General features: G+C 33.5%; 3 protein-coding genes across 6 annotated transcripts in view; 2 read left to right on the plus strand and 1 right to left on the minus strand.

The window, feature by feature from the left end:
- LOC117917727 (glycine oxidase) overlaps positions 1 to 9490 on the plus strand; it is a 45002-nt gene extending 35512 nt beyond the window's left edge. The window contains exons 9-11 of one of the 4 annotated variants that reach the window (XR_004651749.1): positions 45 to 247; positions 8018 to 8174; positions 9106 to 9490. Coding sequence is in view for 1 of the 4 variants with exons in the window: in XM_034834096.1 (XP_034689987.1) it covers positions 45 to 140 (96 nt within the window). In the remaining 3 variants the exon portion in view is untranslated. Of the gene's footprint in view, positions 1 to 44; positions 435 to 8017; positions 8490 to 9105 lie in introns of those variants that run through there. The other 3 variants (XR_004651750.1, XR_004651748.1, XM_034834096.1) reach the window with 3 other exon arrangements.
- On the minus strand, positions 435 to 9336 carry LOC117917725 (linoleate 9S-lipoxygenase 6-like). The gene is made up of 9 exons (XM_034834094.1): positions 9143 to 9336; positions 7929 to 8209; positions 7605 to 7845; positions 6246 to 6587; positions 6066 to 6151; positions 4261 to 4350; positions 3508 to 3806; positions 2910 to 3173; positions 435 to 1431 (listed from the first exon to the last, which is right to left on the minus strand). The coding sequence occupies exons 1-9, from the start codon at positions 9315 to 9317 to the stop codon at positions 663 to 665; spliced, it is 2547 nt and encodes an 848-aa protein (XP_034689985.1). The 5' UTR covers positions 9318 to 9336; the 3' UTR covers positions 435 to 662.
- Positions 9491 to 14399: 4909 nt separating the features above from the next.
- LOC117917556 (putidaredoxin) lies at positions 14400 to 15157 on the plus strand. Its single transcript, XM_034833871.1, has one exon. It carries the CDS (start codon positions 14479 to 14481, stop codon positions 14968 to 14970), a length of 492 nt encoding a protein of 163 aa, XP_034689762.1. The 5' UTR covers positions 14400 to 14478; the 3' UTR covers positions 14971 to 15157.
- The last annotated feature ends 3091 nt before the right edge of the window (positions 15158 to 18248 follow it).

An 18248-nucleotide genomic window follows, 5' to 3' on the forward strand; every position in this document is an offset into this window, starting at 1 on the left:
AAAAAGTAACTAAACAAGCATTCGTCATCTTGGCCAAATTTCAGGCTTTGGGAACTGCTGAAATGGTTGTTGATATGGTGTTAGGCAATCCGGGGAAAGTTGATTATGCTCCTTTTGCTGTTCAAGGTCGATGTGTTTGATTAAATTTAGGTCAGCCAAGACAAATAATGCAGGTGCATACTCTATGATCATTTCATGGATGCAAATGCATCTTGTACCAGCAGCTTGAACACACACTCTCAAATTGGTACGTTTTTGCTCATAGTTGCCATCTTTCCAAATTAATTTACTTCTTTCTTTTTTATTTCCTATACTTATGTTACCCACATATCTCAAAAGAAATGTCCTAAACATATGTGTCAATTCTTATGATGCAATATGCATATGTATACAAGCATCCACACTGAAAATATTGAACTTTTTGGATTATTTAATTTAATTTAATGGAGATGAATACTGAGTTCCATGTCTACATATAAATGTTCAATCTAAGGATGAGATTGGGCATCTAATTTGAAGTGTTCTAGGGCTGTCAAATGTTTGATGATCATGTCATCAGGTTATTGCTTGTCTCACTTGATTATACAAGGTAACACTTCCTGAAGCCTTCATGGCATAAGTATTGATCTTGAATGTTCCATAATACATTACATTGGAATAAGCTAGATGGATATGCTGTTAGGAATCCCCTTTCCTGTGATACCTCTTCCAATTCCTATATTTGATGTATCGGGGTACAAAAGTTTGTATGGTATCTTGGCAGGTCCTTTTCTGTTCTTCAGCTTGGGATCCCTGTTCCTTACCAAAATTTTTCTCTCTACCTTCTGAAGATTCTCACGAAACTTTTCAAATCTTTGTCGAACCTCTTCGTTGTCTGTCCACTCTGGTGATGGCTTCTGACCTATATACACTTCGTCTGATGTGTGCTGAGAGAGTACCTCTATCAATGCTACACCAATGGTCATCTCAAATCTTGCAGGCAGCATTTTAAGATAGTATCCATCTGGATCTTTAAGGAAAGCAGCAAATTCATGTGTTCCTTCATTTGGAATGAATTGTCGACATAGTGTGGGACGATTTGGTGGGTAACCAGCATATGCATATTGGCCAAAGTTGACTGAAGCGTGAAGAGCTGAAGCAATCCATATCAGAGTGGTCAGAGCCTCTATTAGGTCCATTAAAGTTGTCAGTGGATACCACCATGTCTCATTGCACTTATCACCATGACCCACATTTTTAATCTCTGACCACCATGCTTGTATTTCCACATCAGACCTGACAGAATCGTCATCAGTGTAGAAGAGTGAACAAAAATCTGTGACCCATGTCTTGATGGCAGTCCATATCTCAAGTCCATCTGCACCATAAGGGTAGTCTTCTAAGAGTGGATAAACCCCGGTGGGATTATCTGGATCTTTTAGAGCCAGGCCTCTGCAAATATTGTGGCATGAGGGAATTATTTTGGAAAATGGAAGTATAAAAAAGTTGTCTATTATTCCAGGATTTGTCAGATTGTGTTGTAGAAATTCATATTTAACCTTGATCTTGTCAGAGTAAATATGACATATGAGTGAAAGACTGATACTGCTTTGATTATGTTATACATGTTTGTAACTATATCATGCCTATTCTATTTTATGTGTCATGTATACATGCACATATTATCTTATTCACATTTATATCTGTATCTATGCACAACCATAGGATGGCCAAAAAAACATAAAAAATAAAAAATAAAAAAAATAAAAAAATTCCATGACCACTAGTAAGTGGCCTAGGTGACACAAGGCTCTTTGGCATATGGTGATCTTAATCAAATATTGCTTGCACCCTAATGGTTGGAATTCCAACGTGGCTCAGGGGACCAACTGTAAGTGCCCCTTGAAATGTCGCCAAAAGTTTATATAAGTTTGTCAAACACATCAAACTAGTGGTTGATGATGACTTAGCTTCCCTATTGTGGGAGGTTGATGATGCACCTCTCAAAATTTCTAACCCTTGCTAATCATTAACCTCATTTTCTTATTTTGCTGGCATTACCATATTTAAAACACACAAAATTGTATAATAGGAAAATAATTTACTTGAAAATAAATAAATAGTAGTAATAATGAACTTCTTTCATTAGCTACCTTTACCTTTCCAAAAACGTCAAAAAATTTACTTGAAAATAAATAAAAATTAATAAATAAAAAACTTCTTTCCTTAGCTACTTTTACCTATTGTTAATATTTTATTATTATCAAAACCTCCTTTTCTTGACACTTCAATTTTTAACAGAATCTTTCCAAACTCAAAACTGAGGAGCTTTCCCCTCCCCTTTATCTCCTCAAAAATACCCTTGCCTTTCCTTATTACGCACTACATCTTGTATTCTTGGATCTAATGGCAACTTCTTTGCTGAGTTCTTTTCTTCTATAGTTTCTGGTCCTAATATTGCTCTCCCATTATTTTCCTCATCTCCCATTTAGAGTTCTATGCTGCCTTCTCAGGTGAAGGCATTTGGTCGGCTGGTAATCCGACTCCATGGGAAAGTTGATGCCCAGAGTATGCTTCCAAATGTGTGTGTTGTGTTGGAAGAGTAGTGAATCTTGTGCCCCCTTTTCTGGCATTGCCCAATGATTTTTGGCAAAAGATTTTTAGGATGGCCACAATTGGTTGGTATACCCTGTAAGATATTTCTGCCTTTAGAAAAATACATTCCTGGGATTTAGTAAAGACAAGGTAACATTGCTTTTGGAATAATTCAATTAGAAATTCTTAGAAAAATGAAAATGGGCAAGTTGGCTAGATAGGCAGGAAGGCCTTGTTCATGGCTTTATGTATACATCTTGGTTTATGGGTGTGTGAGAATATTGCAGCTACACTGGAAGAATGCAGTTTCTAGTTAATTGGAAAGAGAAAAATACCTTTTGATTAAGTCAGCAGGAAGGCCTTGTTCATCAAATCTCCAGTCTCTGTAAATTGCTGAAGATAACTCCATTGAGATTTCTTGAGTAAACAATATTTTCTCAAGGATCCCACCAGAGTTTATGATGATACTCCGGCTCAATGCATTTATGTGCATGGTGTCTTTAAAATGAGGATCCAGTAGCCGGTGGACTGGGTGCATCACACTTAACTGCCTTCTGGTGGCGATAATGAATGGCTCAACTACTGCATGAGTGTTTAACCTATAAAATACATGACATAGCATCTACTCAGAATTCTTGTAGTGACAATTTGGAACTCTTTGGCTAAGATGGTTACAAACTTTGGCATTAATCAGCATTGTATACAAATTGTTTGTAAGAATTTTAACAAATAACAGTGCATATTATTAATAAGTAAGCAGATATCATAATTTAGAATTACTTGAAATAGTTGAGATGTTTGCAGTACATGGAGTTTCAATATGTTTGTGTAGGCATGGTGCCTTAGAAAAATTGTTAGGCATAAATAGGAAAAGTCATGAATAATTTAAAAATTTTGCTAGAATGAGTGTGCAAAATTGTTCAAATAGCTCACCAATGACTGATTAATTGATGATAGGCAGAGTCATTAACTGCAACATGAGCTTTAGCAAGAAGCCAAAGTGCTGCTTCTGTCCCCTGAGTTGTTGGTAGAAACACCCTATTGATCTCCATGTCAGCAGAGGAGCCAGGCAAACTTAGTTCTATTGCCAATAGTTTTAGTGTATGATCATCCCTTAGGAACAACAGAGTCCGGGATGCATAAACACAAATGCCCTTTGTGTTTATTCTGTTTAAAAATGGCAAGAGATAGTCATGGTGATCCAGGATGAGGATCCTCCATTGGTTCATTGCCTGCAATGAAACTTAGATGTTAAAGAGCAATTTATCATGTTCAATTGAGATAAAGTTATGTTGAGTTTTTCATTTTGCAAAATCATTTGCTCTGGAAACAAAATACATGTGTGCATGTGCTTCTTTTGTTTCCCTTTCCATTTTAATAGGATGGACTGGAGTCATGGGGAGCATCTGAGAATGTGAATTCGTATCATAGTGTTGTAAGTTCTCTATTCTGAACATTTTTCTGGAATTAGATATACAAGGTCCTGAATGAGAACTTCCAACCTAACCACAAGGGATGAGCATTGGAGGATTACCTCCACTCAGCCCATGAAATATAAAGAAGAGAGAACTGGGCCATTTATACAAGGTTCCAGCTTCTAAAGTTAAAAGTGCAGGCTTAGGTATTTGCACATGCATGTTTGTGTGTGAGAGAGATAATGGTTAGGGGTTGTGTTTGTGTGGTAACCTCTGTAATAGTGAGACCATCAAGATTGTGCTGTATGTGTGATGCCTTTATTGAACTCCAGACTCCATTTCTGCTTTGTGGGGGGAACACCTGTGAATTATAAAATTTAAACATTCAGCTTGATAATGTGAACATTTAGAGGCAAAAGAAAAGAATGGATGGAAAACCAGAAACATCATGCAACAATCATAAAACATTTTTCTAAATAGTGTAGCTTGCAAAAAGATTAGAAAGGTGTCCCTAGCTACATGTGAGGTGTTAGTTTGGCCATGAATATGGCAATTTAGATAAAGCTTAAGTACTGGGCAGTGATCATTACCTGTTTCTTAGCTGAATACAATGGTAAGGATTTAGCTTAGGCTGCCAATGGGGCAGACTTTTGATGTGACCTAGAAAGGCTTGGGTGATTTTTAAACAGGTTGGGTAGTGATCATTACTTATTTTCCTTTCTTTTTTTTTTCAAATAACTACAGAAAATACACCTATAGACACCCGCAAAGTGGGCTTTTCTAACTCTAGTTCTCTCTTTCAACTTTCTTCCCAGCCTAACATTTTCTTCTCTTAAATGTCTTCAAACCAAGTTCATCTTCCCCTGGCATCTCATCTTCGTCTAAAGCTTTTATTTCTTATATTTTCTTCTCCTTCCAGTTATGATTGTGGACTGTTCTGCAATTGTTGTCTCCCTTCCTGTAGTAGTGGAGGCTGCTATTGTGGAGTCACTAACTTGTTAGAGTATGGTATACATGTGGGTCCAAATCCTAACAATTTAAGATTTTTGAAAAACTAGTAAGGCAACAGAGTAAGGAGTCTCCTTTCCCCTTTTCTCTCTGCTACCATTTACTCATCTCTCTCAAATTTTATTTACATGGTTTATGTTATCTGGTTATTAAGGTGGACTGTTATTCTATAGGGGTGGTGTTGGGGAGGGGCACCCTGTCCCATAGCGGCTCCATTGATGTTCCTAATTTAGCTTGAACTTTGATATGAAAATCTTGAAAATTAGACTGCCTATTTGCCCCATATCTATATCACAAGAAATGCTGTTGTCTTGTTTCCAGGTAGGCGAATCACCTACACTTCCTTTTTCTGTATTTTTTTGGTCTTGATTTTGGATATAGGGGGTGTGATATGTAGAAGCATGGAAAAATACAACTTGAGATATTTATTCTTATCCAAGTCCAAATATCTAGGCATGGATCTTTAAAATGAACATTAATTTTGGTTGTACGAGTAAACTTGGGTTCTAGTGGTATAGTATTAGTTATATTCATTATTCTCAAACCACAAGTAAAAATGTTCCACTTTGAATCAACAGACAAATAAATGCAAGAATAGTCAAAGTAACAAACAAAATTAATTTGGGAATATTATTGGGAATTTGGGAAAAAGAAAAGAAAAGATAACTCACAAAGCTGATATGGCTTGGCAGGTATGAAGATGGTTTCACTAGGGCAAAATTTTGGTAGTGACTGCCCATGAATAACTGGTTATACTTAAATAATTTCATTTAGGGCTTATTTGGATCATAGTACTTGAAAATGGGCTATAGTTAGATTTTTCTTTTGTCTGCAACCTGTTTTCTTATATCTTTTTTCCCATTTGTCTCCTGCATGTCATAAAAATTTTAGCTAGGACCAAGATGACATGGTTACCTTCCTAGTTGGATGTCACATATCCACTCCATTCATTTCATGCCCTTTTATTTACAACTGAGTGTTACTTTATTTTAGGAATCTCTATGCCTATCCAGGCTATGAGCTAAGCCTACAATGAATCAAACTCAGTCCATAAATATTTGGACATACCTCCAAGCCTTTGATTACTGTTGGATTGACTCCGGACAGCATTTGGCGTGCGAACTCCTCGTCATCCTTCCATGCCAGTTCGTTTTCTGAAAAATAAAATAACCAGTAAAAGAAATAAAATAACCTACTCTACAGAATACACCAATGCAATCCTAGCAATAGATTATAAGCTGATCCCACCTTCTATTATTTTTGGTAATGGAAATTTCATGGGATCTTTTTTGCTTGCTTCCTTAATTTCTTTGAAAAGATCATCTGATACTAAACTCTTCAGTTTCTCTGCAATCCATCCCTCTACTCCTTGCCTTTTGTGTCTAGAGAAAATGTCTTTTATCTCCTCCAATGACTCAAAACTATTGGATTCTTGCTCGTCGATGGATTGTGCCTCAGGGAGAGGGAAATGTACAATAGCCTGGACCGAATTCTCTATCAACTCTGATAGTTTCTTGGGACTGAATCGCTCATCTGGAGGAACATATATATCCAGGTTGAATTTTGTTGGCCGACTCTCAGTTAGAGGATCTAAACATTAGTGATCATGTAGCAGTAAGTTATTTATTATAGGTGTAAAACTAAAGGACTAGAAAGAAAATAAATTAGAAGTTGCAAACCGGGTTCAGGCAAAATAGCACTTTTGAAATCTGGGTCTAGACATGAAAACAATCTATGCCAGCATGTCATCCAAAAACTGGAATGGTTGTTCATTGTGGTTCAAATAAGAAGAGAGGAAAAGAGACAATTTTGGGCATGGAAATAAAAGTGGGATTATGTTTGAAATGGATGACTAGGCTTTATGCTGGTCCTTTGCCTGACCAGAACCCATTTCTTTTACCAACCCTAGGAAGTATAAGATGAAACTAAGACTATCCTAGGTTCCTGAAAGTACTAAGGAACGAAAAAAAATGTTGAGGAAAATAATTTCTCATATTTTGTTGTACTATGAAAAAAAAATCAAATATAAATGAAATTAATTAAAACCTTATGCATTTTCATATTTGATCTTTATATAAAGAGTTAAAATAAATTAAATGAGTGTAAAGTAAGATATAAAATAATTTATTGACTTTAAGTTTATTTTTTATTTTACTTCATTTTTTTCTTTCCTTTTACTTTTTTTTTTTCCTCATGTTTTCCTTCAAATTTTTTGAGAACCAAATATAGACTGAGAGCCTATTTAGGAACATTTTCAAAAACAGTTTTTGAGAACAGTTCTTGAAAAAACCTCTCAATTATTTTTAGGAACAAAATTATATTTGGAAACTCAAATATGAAACAGTTTTCTTGACTTATTCTCTGTAAAGGCACTGCACATTTATGCGTGATATAAAAGTTTCTAAAGTATTGTTCATATTTTCAGTTGTTGTTTAAAACAATCTATATAAAACAATTGAAAACATCTAAAATTTGTTAAAAAAACCTGTTTTCAGAATATATTCTTAAAAAATTGTTTGTCAAATGTGTTTCTTGAGTTAGAAAATTATTTTCTATTCTAAATAACAAAAACTGTTTTCAAAAATAGTTCCCAAACAAGCCAAATACCTTTGTTGCAACGAGGTCGGCCAGTTCTTCCCCTGCGAGGATATGGGTATGAATCTGACCCACCCAAAATGGGTCTCACATGTTCTTGACCTTTATCAGGATTGCCAAGGTCATTGTAGTAGTCGTATTCATACACTCGATCCCACTCCTTCCGCTCCCCAGTTCCATGTCCTCTCAAGCTTTCAAGCTCTTCTTTTCTCAGTTCATCCAAAGTTTCTGGCGTTTCGTTTGGCAGATAAACCTAAACACAGCAACATGAGCTCTGGTTTTTTTATTGCATTTAAAAGGATTCTGCCAATAACCAAATTTAATATGCTTACTTACAGTGTTTGAGAAGAAAAGTCGATTGGTTTTTGTCTTTGTAAATGGATATATCCAAGATTTGCAGTTAAACTGAATCCTTTGATTTGCAGGAACTTCAAGTGTTGCAGATTGAAGGAAGAACTTGTGTTTATGCTCATTTTTAATCAGAAAAGCACCTGGAATTCCAAAGTCTGGCTCCACTCTGAACTTGACTTTATATTTAGTGATTTTGGTACCGTTGTGTTCACTACTCTTTCCATGCTTGAGGTATGCTTTCTCGCTTAGCTTCCCTTTTCCAGTATCTTGGATGAAATACAAAAGGTTGTCAGCAGCAGTTTGATGTTATGTATCAAATTGAAAATAATGTTTTAAGGTTTTCTCATCTGTTTTTCAAGCAAGTTGGTATCAAACAGAACAATTTATGCAGTTTTGCTACATGACCTACCAGTGACTGCTTTTGTATGAAGTGCAACTATAAAAACCTGCCAGCCTTCATATAAGACTCTGGAAATGAGTCTAGACCGAGTTGATAAAACCTTTCTTTTGAACTCCAAACTTCTCAATATGAAATCATTTTGTGCATGATAAGAATACAATCATACTACGATTTTTATGTTGGTAGTTTGAATCCTACACCTATGTTTGAGTCCTCGATCCTACTTCATGTGTGTTGCGAAATCAAATCTAGAATTTGAACCATAAAAGGTGTTCCTGTTTCACCTGTTGGTTGACACAGCCACTGACTTAAAACAATGGTGTAACAAATTGAAAATGATTAGAAGAAGAATCATGTTAAAATCATAAAACATTTCAAATTGGAGAACTACAAGAAATTAGTTGTGGTCTATAAATACTTTATGTGAAAGCAAAGTTTCCCTGAAACTATGGTAGGTCCAAGTAGGCAGAAGAAAAATTGGTCTTAATTTTCAAGGCCTCAACACATTAAGATGGAACTCATTCAAATCTAGGCTACCCATGAGAAAATGGGAAGGATGTAGAGTAATAATGTACATTTGATTCCATGCCTATATCATAAGACTTTCTCCATATCGTTTCATTTGAAATCGTCAATTGTCTTTAGCCGAAGTAGCATCATTTCTCTTGTTAATGTTAATGATCATTGTTGTTTCATCGATTTTGAAATGTGCTTACCACATTAGTTGATGGAGGAGGGGTTTTTTGACTTTGATAAACACAGTATCTACAAACTAGAAACTGGCTTGAAATAAACTTACTTGGGTCCAGCCTGGTGCTGCTGTAGAGCTGAACTGATGCTGATATCCAACAACTTGATTGCCCATGGCTCTGAGCAATGAAAACTTCCCCTGTAATAATCTCTTTTCTTGTTTGCAGGCAAGTGATTTTGCCTGGGACAACATTAAAACACTGTTGCAGGGTCTGGTGTGCCATAGTTTTCCTCCTTTTTGTTTATGATTTTGCCCCTTTTATCTGCTAGATGCATGCCAGAATGACCTGCTATAGACAATAGAAGGGTTGATGGAATGAAGAATGTGGAAGAGAAACGTAGATTTTCATTCTATTTAGGTCTATAAAAGAAACAAATGTGGTTGCTTCTATCTCTAGCTATGGATCTGATCCATTTCTTGCAACTGGGTTTTTCTCTTTTCTTTCCTTTCTTCCTTTTTTATTTTATTTTATTTTTTGTTCTTTTGGCACTGGTTCGGTTGTCTTAGGGCTATTTATTTTTCTTAAGTTTTATTTTTAAATATTTTCTTTGAATGTAAAATGTCAAAAATTTTAATTTTTATTTGCAATATAAACTTTGAGTGGCATTTTTACATTGATTTTTATTTGGATTAAAAAAAGAAAAGAAAAGAAAAAATTGATCTATTCACATTTTTAACAATAGGACAAACACTTTCTTGATCTTATAGTAATGTTTAACATATTCACTTTCAAGATTACTTGAAAAGTCATTTCTCCAAGTTATGAATACCGCCAAAAGTTCCATAAAGAGTTATTCTTGGAGGGTTAGAATTGTTTTTTAAAACTTAGAAATATTGTTTAATAAAGTTTTAGGGTGCATTTGATACTGTTTCTAAAAAACGTTTTTAATGTTTCTAATAATTGAATGATAAAATTTTTCAATCACTATCAAACGGGTTTTTAATATCAATCACTTTTAAAAAGAGCTAATATTGGAAGATTGGATCCAATCCAGTATCTAGTGGTTGCCCGCTACGGTAAATTAGAGGTCCTAAGTTTGAAGTAATGAATCTTGGCACTCTTTTAATATAGAGAAAAATAAGAATAAGGAAATTGATTAGTCCATAAATTTCTCACTTACCTTGCTTGTTTGAATTGTTGGAATGGGTTTAGGATGTATTTCAGAAATAGAGTTCAGAATTCTTACGAAAACCAAAACCCATCTTTGTGAATATTTTGATTCCCTTTTTTAATATATTATTATCTTATTTTAATTTCTATTAGATGTACCAAAAGCACTCAACGGAAAGGTAGAAGATTCTATGGAAATGGATTTTGGAAGCCTTGGAATAATAATTACCCAATTCTTTCAATAAGAATATGTAAAATAAATTGGAATAAATGTCCAATTAGAGAAATTGAATACCATAGATGGAAAGTAAAGGAGTCATTTATGAATAAATATGTTGGAATTTTTTTTTCCTCAACTAGTAGCTACTAACTTCTCTCTTTACCAAAATCTCCTCAATTAATCGATCGGTTCCTTACTTTTTTTATTTGTGACAATTTTCACTTTTAGCTTAAAAATATTAGGAAAACCAGTTGGAAAAAGCTCTTATGATTTTGAAAACCTTTTTAGATATAAATAACCTAATTTTAATATATTTTTATTTAAGAACATGCTTTATCCAATTTTTTTGAAATAATTAAATAGATTTAACTTCTCCTGGATGAATTTTGGTGCCCTAAAACATGATCATATGTATTCCTAACTTAATGCTTACATGAAATTGACCAAAAATGACCTTGATGAGTTTTTAATGATTCCCATTTTGATCTTCTTGGCTCTTGAAGGGTAGATGTTCTTTAAAAAATAAATACACAATTAAATCAATATCCTCTATTTGGTTAGACTAAGTCACTATTGATTGAGGTAAGTCAAGATAAGGGTCATGATATCTCATCAGTTTGAAATAATGTATCCTCTTGGGTGATTTTAAGGATATGTGATAAAGAAACTATAGTTGTAATATTTTCTTAAGTGGAATTTGATATATACTTTTAGAGAACTTAAATATATTAGTTGATCACATAATAGAAGAATCTGAGACTCAAAGATTATAGAAGTAATTTTGAGAGATTGATAACATTCATCTCGTTAAATTACATACACTAATTCATTGGGAATTTGCATATAATGGTCAGTAGGTCACGAACTTGAGTTTAATATCTTGAGTTAATTTCATAGAATATTGGAGTGTAATTGTTTTTCCCTAATAGGATGTTAAGTAAACTTTAAAATTGAATGATGAGAAAGTCAATATTTTCTTATGGATCTCATTGGTTCTCACTTGAACTCATATTCTTTGGTGACACATTTTTTAAGGTATAGTTGAGTTTTTTTATTCATATGTATACATAAGGGTGTTTTGGTAAAAATGTAATATGCACACGAGCTTATGAATGGTTTTTTGAATTAGGTTAATTAATTAATCAAAGTCCAATAGAACTAATTAATTAGTTAGGGTCTAATGGGCTAGATTAAGTGACTTAAATCCAAGATAAGTTCAAGTCACTTAAGCCCATAAGGTGGTGTTTGTTTTTTGGCTGAATAGAAAAAGATAAAATATTTGACTTTTTCTATTCAGCTAAAAGTAATCTGTTAACATCATCTAACATAGCTAAAGTGAATTTATTATCAATAGGTTCAATTTAGTTATGTTGAATGATGTCAACATGATGTCAACAGATTACTTTTAGCTGAATATAAAAAACTAAATATTTTAGCTTTTTCTATTTAGCCAAAAAACAAACACCACCTAGGAATTTTAGCCTTCATCCATTCAAAGGATTCTATCATCCTTGCATGTCAAGATCCAAGAAAGAGAGTTGTCAAGTAGAAGATTTCTTAGATTTCAAGATTTACATCACCTCTCTACCAATAGGAACTGATTTAGGAACATCCAAATCACAAGTATAACATACCATACTCTAAAGAAAATGTCTTAAGCATTAACCTTTAATATACTAATTTTACTAATATTTATTTATCAACATAAATTTAAGCAATTTTTGAAAATTTAATTCCATCTATTAATTTAATCAATTTAACATGCCCAAAAATATTAAATCCACTAAATTTTGTTCCTACAATTTTCTTAATTTAATCAATTCAAATATTTCATCTACAATTCGTTTTCCAATTCTACCAAATGCTGACGTGGAAAAAACTCAAGCCTTACACTTGACCTAACTAACTTTTTAACATCCAACTAATATTCAACATGCCACTCGTATCAAAAACTAAATTATATGATTAGATGTTTATTTTAAAAGTATTGCTTGATATTTTTTTATTTATTAATTTTTATTCCAACATATTTATTATAAAATATGAAATACTAAGGTATTGTTTTGGACATATTTTTTTTATTTTTCCTTTATAAAATAAAATAATAATAGGAACTCCTACATAAATATAAGAATTTTTGGTGTTTAAAAAGAATTAAAATATTAAAAAAAATTACTACCTTAGATTTTAAAAGTAATATTTAAGAATTCATTGGAACTTAAAAACTATTTAAAAGAATTAAAATATTAGAAAAATTTTACGGCCTCAAATTATATATACACATTTTTTTTATTGAGAAATTATGATTATGTTTGGGGAGTGTTTTCAAAAACTATTTTAAAAAACTATTTTTGAAAATTATTTAATGATGTTTTATAAAATAAAAGTTTGTTTGAAAACTTGAAATACTTTTTACTCGTTTTTAATATTTTTAAAGATGTTTGAAAAATAACTTTTATATTTAAAAATAGATTTTACATGCAGTGGTTTATTTTTAATCATTCCTTATATAGATATATTTAATTTTTAAGATAATCATTTAAAAACAAATAAAAACAATTAAAATGTGTTAAATGAAAACACCACATTTTCTAGTACTCAAAAGTATTTTCCTATGTTTGGGTTTTGGAGAATAGAAAAAATTGTTTTCAAAACAATTACCAAATAAGGCTTATGTTTGCGTCCATATGAATAATGAATATTTTAGAATAAAAATACCCCTCCATAGAATAATCAAATTAATTTTAAGGAGAAATACACATTATCTCCCTCCCATCGATGTTTGACACATTAAGCCTAAATATTTGTATTGTGTTTGACTTTTAAGGTTAAGACATTATGGATTATTTAAAAACACCTTGTTTTTTTTTATTTTTTATTGTCAATTGTATTTTTCTATTTTTTGTTTGAAGAATACAAAACTGTTTTTAAAACCGTTACCAAACAAGACCTATATTTGCATCCATATGAATAATGAACATTTTTACAACAAAAATTCCCCATGATAAAATAAGAGAAACACACATTTATTTCCCTCCCCTCCTTTATACATGATACATTAAGTCTAATATTTGCACAACCCCCAACTTTTTAAGGTTTAGACATCATGGATGAGTGTTTTTTTTTCTTCTCTTTTAATTTCTTATGATTTTTATTTTACTTCTACATCATTTCTAATTTTTTCCTATTTGTTTTTCATTATTTTTACAATAAGTTTTTTCCGTTAAATTTTATATAAAGAATAAATCCTAAAAGATATTTTTTTTGGTTTATGGTTGAGAGAAAAAAAAAAACTCAAAAAAGAAGAAGAAGATGAGCGTGAGAACGAAGAATGAAAATAATATTTTAGATATATTGGAAATTTGGGAAGAAAAAGAAATAAAAAAGGTAAGCATGGAAAAGAAGAAAAATGCGGGTATAGAATGATAAGAACGAGAAGAGTTGATATATTTTGTATATGTAAGCTATTTTTAATGCTTGGAACCGTTTATAAGGATAGTTTTTTGTACTCTAAAATAAAAAACATATATAATAATTAAAAATTATTTTTTATTCAATATTTAAAAAAAATAAAGAATATGAAGTTTTCATAAAATATATTTTAATTGTTTTCACTCATTTTTTCAAGATTAGTTTAAAAAATAATTATATAAATATATAAAATGGTTAAAAGTAAAACATTAGATATTTTTAAATATATTTAAAAATATTAAAAACAGATTAAAATATTTTAGATTTTTAAACATATTTTTGTTTTATAAAAATCAAATAACAATTTTTAAAAGTGATTCTTAAAAACTATTTTCAGAAAAAAAATATACCCAAGCTAACAATAAATTATATAATTTTCATTTCATATTAAAATATAACAATATATTTTCCTCCTAATAATTTTATTTTTTATTTTTTTTAAAATTTTATTCCATTTTTGCTCGATCCCTCTAATCGAACATAATTTCCAAATTTTATTTCTCCGGAAAGTAGTTTTCTTGCCGTTTCCCTCATTCCAAACATAAGAAGAGAGAAAGAGAGAAGGAAAACCCACAATCAACAATGGCGATGGTCGGCACGAAGAGGCTGTTATCATCCCAAATCCACCGCATTTCCTCCCTCCCCCTTCTCTCGAGAGCCACAATCTCCAAATCATCTTCGTCTTTGTCTTCATCTTCATCATCCTCCAAGAAAGTCGCCGATCGAATCGTGAAGTTCTCAGCCATCGATCACGAAGGGAAGAAGCGCGAGGTCTTGGGCCTCTCGGGCCAGACTCTGCTCAGAGCCCTTTGCAACAGCGGCCTCATCGACCCTGAATCGCACCGCCTGGATGATATCGAGGCCTGCGGCGCCGAGTGCGAGATCAACATCGCCCAGGAGTGGCTCGAGAGGCTGCCTCCGCGGACGCACGACGAGCAGTTTATTCTGAAGAGAAGTTCTAGGTCTAGGGTTTTGAACAAGCACTCCAGGTTGGGGTGTCAGGTGTTGCTCACCCAGGACATGGATGGAATGGTTGTTGCTGTGCCGGAGCCCAGGCCCTGGGATACTGCGTAATTGGCTGTGATTTCCCGGAATTTGGTGGTTGAGAAGTCAGTTGCTCTAACCACTAGTGGTTATGTTTCGTTTTTTGGTTCAATAATGTGCTCTAAACATTGGGTTCTTGTTGCCTTATTCAAAATCTCGTATTTGGATATGTATTGTTCGGATTTTTAATGGGTATTTTCCGATTCAGTTTCGTATACGTCTGCTGTTTTTAACGTGGGTGTAATGGATTTATGCTGGATGCTTTTGGGTGTGAAAATAGTTTATTTTGCCTACTTTTGGTTGCAGAGAAAATGTAGGAAAAGAAGGGAAGCTCAAATTTGAACTTTTTGTTGTGGAAAAAATTGTAGGGAATTGTTGACAGGTCAAGAACTTTCATGTTTGAATTCCTTTTATGCCACACGATTAGTTGTTTCAGATTCCAATTGTTATGAAGTGTTTAGATCTATAATGGGCGTTGTCAGATTTGAATTGGTGGTTATACACTGTGACTTGTGTGAGACTGGTTAGTTCCTATTGGATTGATTTATCCTTTGGGAAGAGAAGTTTGCTCTTGGTAGCTGAGAAAATTTGGGAAAAGAAACGGAGCTTAAATTTGAATTTTTGGTTGCTTAGCAAATGTGGGAAACTGTTGATAACTATCTTCAGCTTTGGTGCTCCTAGCATGGCTTTTTAGTTGGCCAAGTTTTTACTTAGCTTTTACTCTACTGGTAGTTTCCAGTACAAAGGATGCCTGAATAGTTTGTTTTTCAGTTCAATAATATTCACTAGATACTATCATACAAGGTTACCTTTGTCTTCTAGAAGTTTCATGTTTGGATAAGGAGGTTGGGATTTGTAATAGGCAATTTGAGATCCATTATTGCAGTTTTATGCTGGGTGTAATGTGGTTCTTTGTGTGAGATTGCTGAAATTTTGGTTCAAGGTTGTTGTGCACAAGCCCAAATCTTGGGTCATGTCATGATTCACTGCTCAAGAAGGCATACATTCTACTCACTGGTAGTTTTGTTTTGCTTTTTCAGCTCATTCAAATGCACTTGATATTTAGATTATTATTGCTTCCTTACAAATTTCACATTTGGATATGTGGTGTCTGGACTATAATAGGCATTCTTGGATTAGTTTGAATATATGTTGAGTTTGATGTGGGTTTTTTTTTTAATAAGATTTATTTAAGTTTTAGTTCATTTTATTGTTCAGTTTTTTGGCTTGAGTGCATCGTGATTGATCATGCCCCTGTGCTGCACTTGATTGCTGAGAAAATGTAGGAAAAGAAAGGAACGAAACTCACATTTGGACATTTCATTGCTGCAAAAACGTGGGAAATTGTTGGCAACTCTGTTAAGCTTTCCTACACTGAATGTGGTGTTCAAGTCTATTTAAGTTTTTCTTTAGCTTACATTTTGGGCCTAGTTGACCAGAAACAAAGAAAGCCTGAACGTGTAGATTTTTATTGCTTTGAGAATGTGCACTAAAAATTGGATTGCCTTTGTTTTCTAAAATTTGTGTTTTGATCTGTGATGTTTAGATTTACAATGACCTTTTGGGTCTGTTTTTGCAGTTTTATGCTGTGTTTGATGTCGCTTTTTTTTTTTTTTTTGTGCGTGAAAGAGAGATTGGTTCAAATTACAGTCAATTATGTTGATAAGGTTTTTTTGGTGCATTCTTTTTTGTTCTCATATTGTCTTTTGGGAAGGGAAATTACCAAGGATTCTATACTTCTTCGATTCTTCCTCTTTATTTATTTTTATTTTTGTTGTGATCTCTAATGCCCTTGTGCTGCTTTTGTTTACTGAAAATTGTAGGAAAAGAAAAGAAGCTCAAGTTTGAACCTTGGGTTGCCAAAAAATGTAGGAATAGTTGACAAACTATCTCCAATTTTCAGACTTCTAGCATGGTTTTTATGTTTTCTAGGTTGTGTTTTACTGGTACTGGCCTGGAAGTAAAAAAGGCTTTGATGGGAAGGCATTGATTGGGATTTGGGACTCGGTCCTTGAATTTGATTTGGAAGTGAAAAAGTTCATTACTGGTACTGGGATTTGTCTCTCACTGGTTATTCAATCATTATGAGTGGGAGAGGAGTCAGACAGTTGCCTTTACAATTTGGAAGAAATGGGGGGCGTGCCTTTGAGGCTTGGCCCAAGTGGCAAGGGGTTGGGATGGGGATTTGAGAAAGGAGGGAGGAAGGGAGTTTTGGAACTGTGGTGGAGTTAAATTGCTCAGAAATAGCAATTCTGATCTAGATTGTCTAGGACTTAAATTCATGTTGAGGATAATGTTTTAGATAGAATGTTATGCCATCTGTAGTGGCTGCTAGTTTGGATGTTAAGGTGGCAACTTGGACATTTCAAATTGAAGAGAGTAACCATGGTGAACTGAGACTATGTTGAGGAGAACAAAAGCCCCTCCATCAACTAGTAGCTCTGAGATACAAATTGGTTCAGAATATGGTGCCAGAAGAGAGATACGTCTGTAATTGACTGGGAGCAAGCACCTCAGCTAGAAACCTTGTAGTGGTGGAGACACTGATGTCTAGAATATGATCCTGAGTTAGCTTCATCAGGGGAATGCACACTTGTGTTATCCCTGACCCATCCATGCAGGAAGATTCCAGTGCGATGAACAGGAGTATCTTACAGAAGTGTAGTGTGGGGGCGGGTGGGTCTGTCTGGGTTAATGGTTTTCCGAGCCAAATGGAATTGGTTTGAAGCAGTTCCTGGGTTGGGGGCCTGGATTTTGAAATAGATGATCAAATGTCTCTTTAGGCCACTTGCTTGTTTAAATCAGGTCTTGATGCTGTGAGGCCTTAAGGGGGGATTGATTATTTGGATTCATATTTTGGTGAAACGGTAACTGTGTGATTACTGTTTGGGAGGGTTTGTTTTGTTTTTATGCAATGCAGGCAGGAGAGGAAGATGAGGAGGAAAAAGAAAGGCAAATGCATGAAAAAGGAAAGCAAACTGTTGAGATGTAGGGAAAGAGTGGGAGAGTGAGATACCAAGGCAAATGGGCCTGTTCAGACCACTTGATTGATTCCTCATAATACAAGGAAGATGGTGACAGAAACTGTGGTAATGCCTCTGGAAAGTTTGGAGGTTGTGGGTGATTATATATATATTTTTGTTTTTTGAGAAAAATTAGCTGAATTTATTAAATTCCATTTGATTGAAATAAATGGGTTTGGAGCAAATAATTTTTATATTTAATGCTTTATTTTTAATTAATTTACATGTTTTTATAAGAATTTTTTAAAATATTTATAAAAAGACAAGTAAAAATAACTAAAAGAT

This window comes from Vitis riparia, chromosome 7 (genome assembly GCF_004353265.1).
Source record: "Vitis riparia cultivar Riparia Gloire de Montpellier isolate 1030 chromosome 7, EGFV_Vit.rip_1.0, whole genome shotgun sequence".
NCBI lineage: Eukaryota > Viridiplantae > Streptophyta > Magnoliopsida > Vitales > Vitaceae > Vitis > Vitis riparia.

Excerpts from the sequence above, each read along its gene's own strand:
- LOC117917725 (XM_034834094.1), bottom strand. The coding sequence starts at position 9,317 with ATGGCACACCAGACCCTGCAACAGTGTTTTAATGTTGTCCCAGGCAAA. Across the intron at positions 6,152-6,245 it reads ATTACCAAAAATAATAGAAG|AAAACGAACTGGCATGGAAG; the intron begins GTGGGATCAGCT and ends TTTATTTTTCAG. Across the intron at positions 3,807-4,260 it reads ATGGTCTCACTATTACAGAG|GCAATGAACCAATGGAGGAT; the intron begins GTTACCACACAA and ends GTTTCATTGCAG.
- LOC117917556 (XM_034833871.1), top strand. The coding sequence starts at position 14,479 with ATGGCGATGGTCGGCACGAAGAGGCTGTTATCATCCCAAATCCACCGC.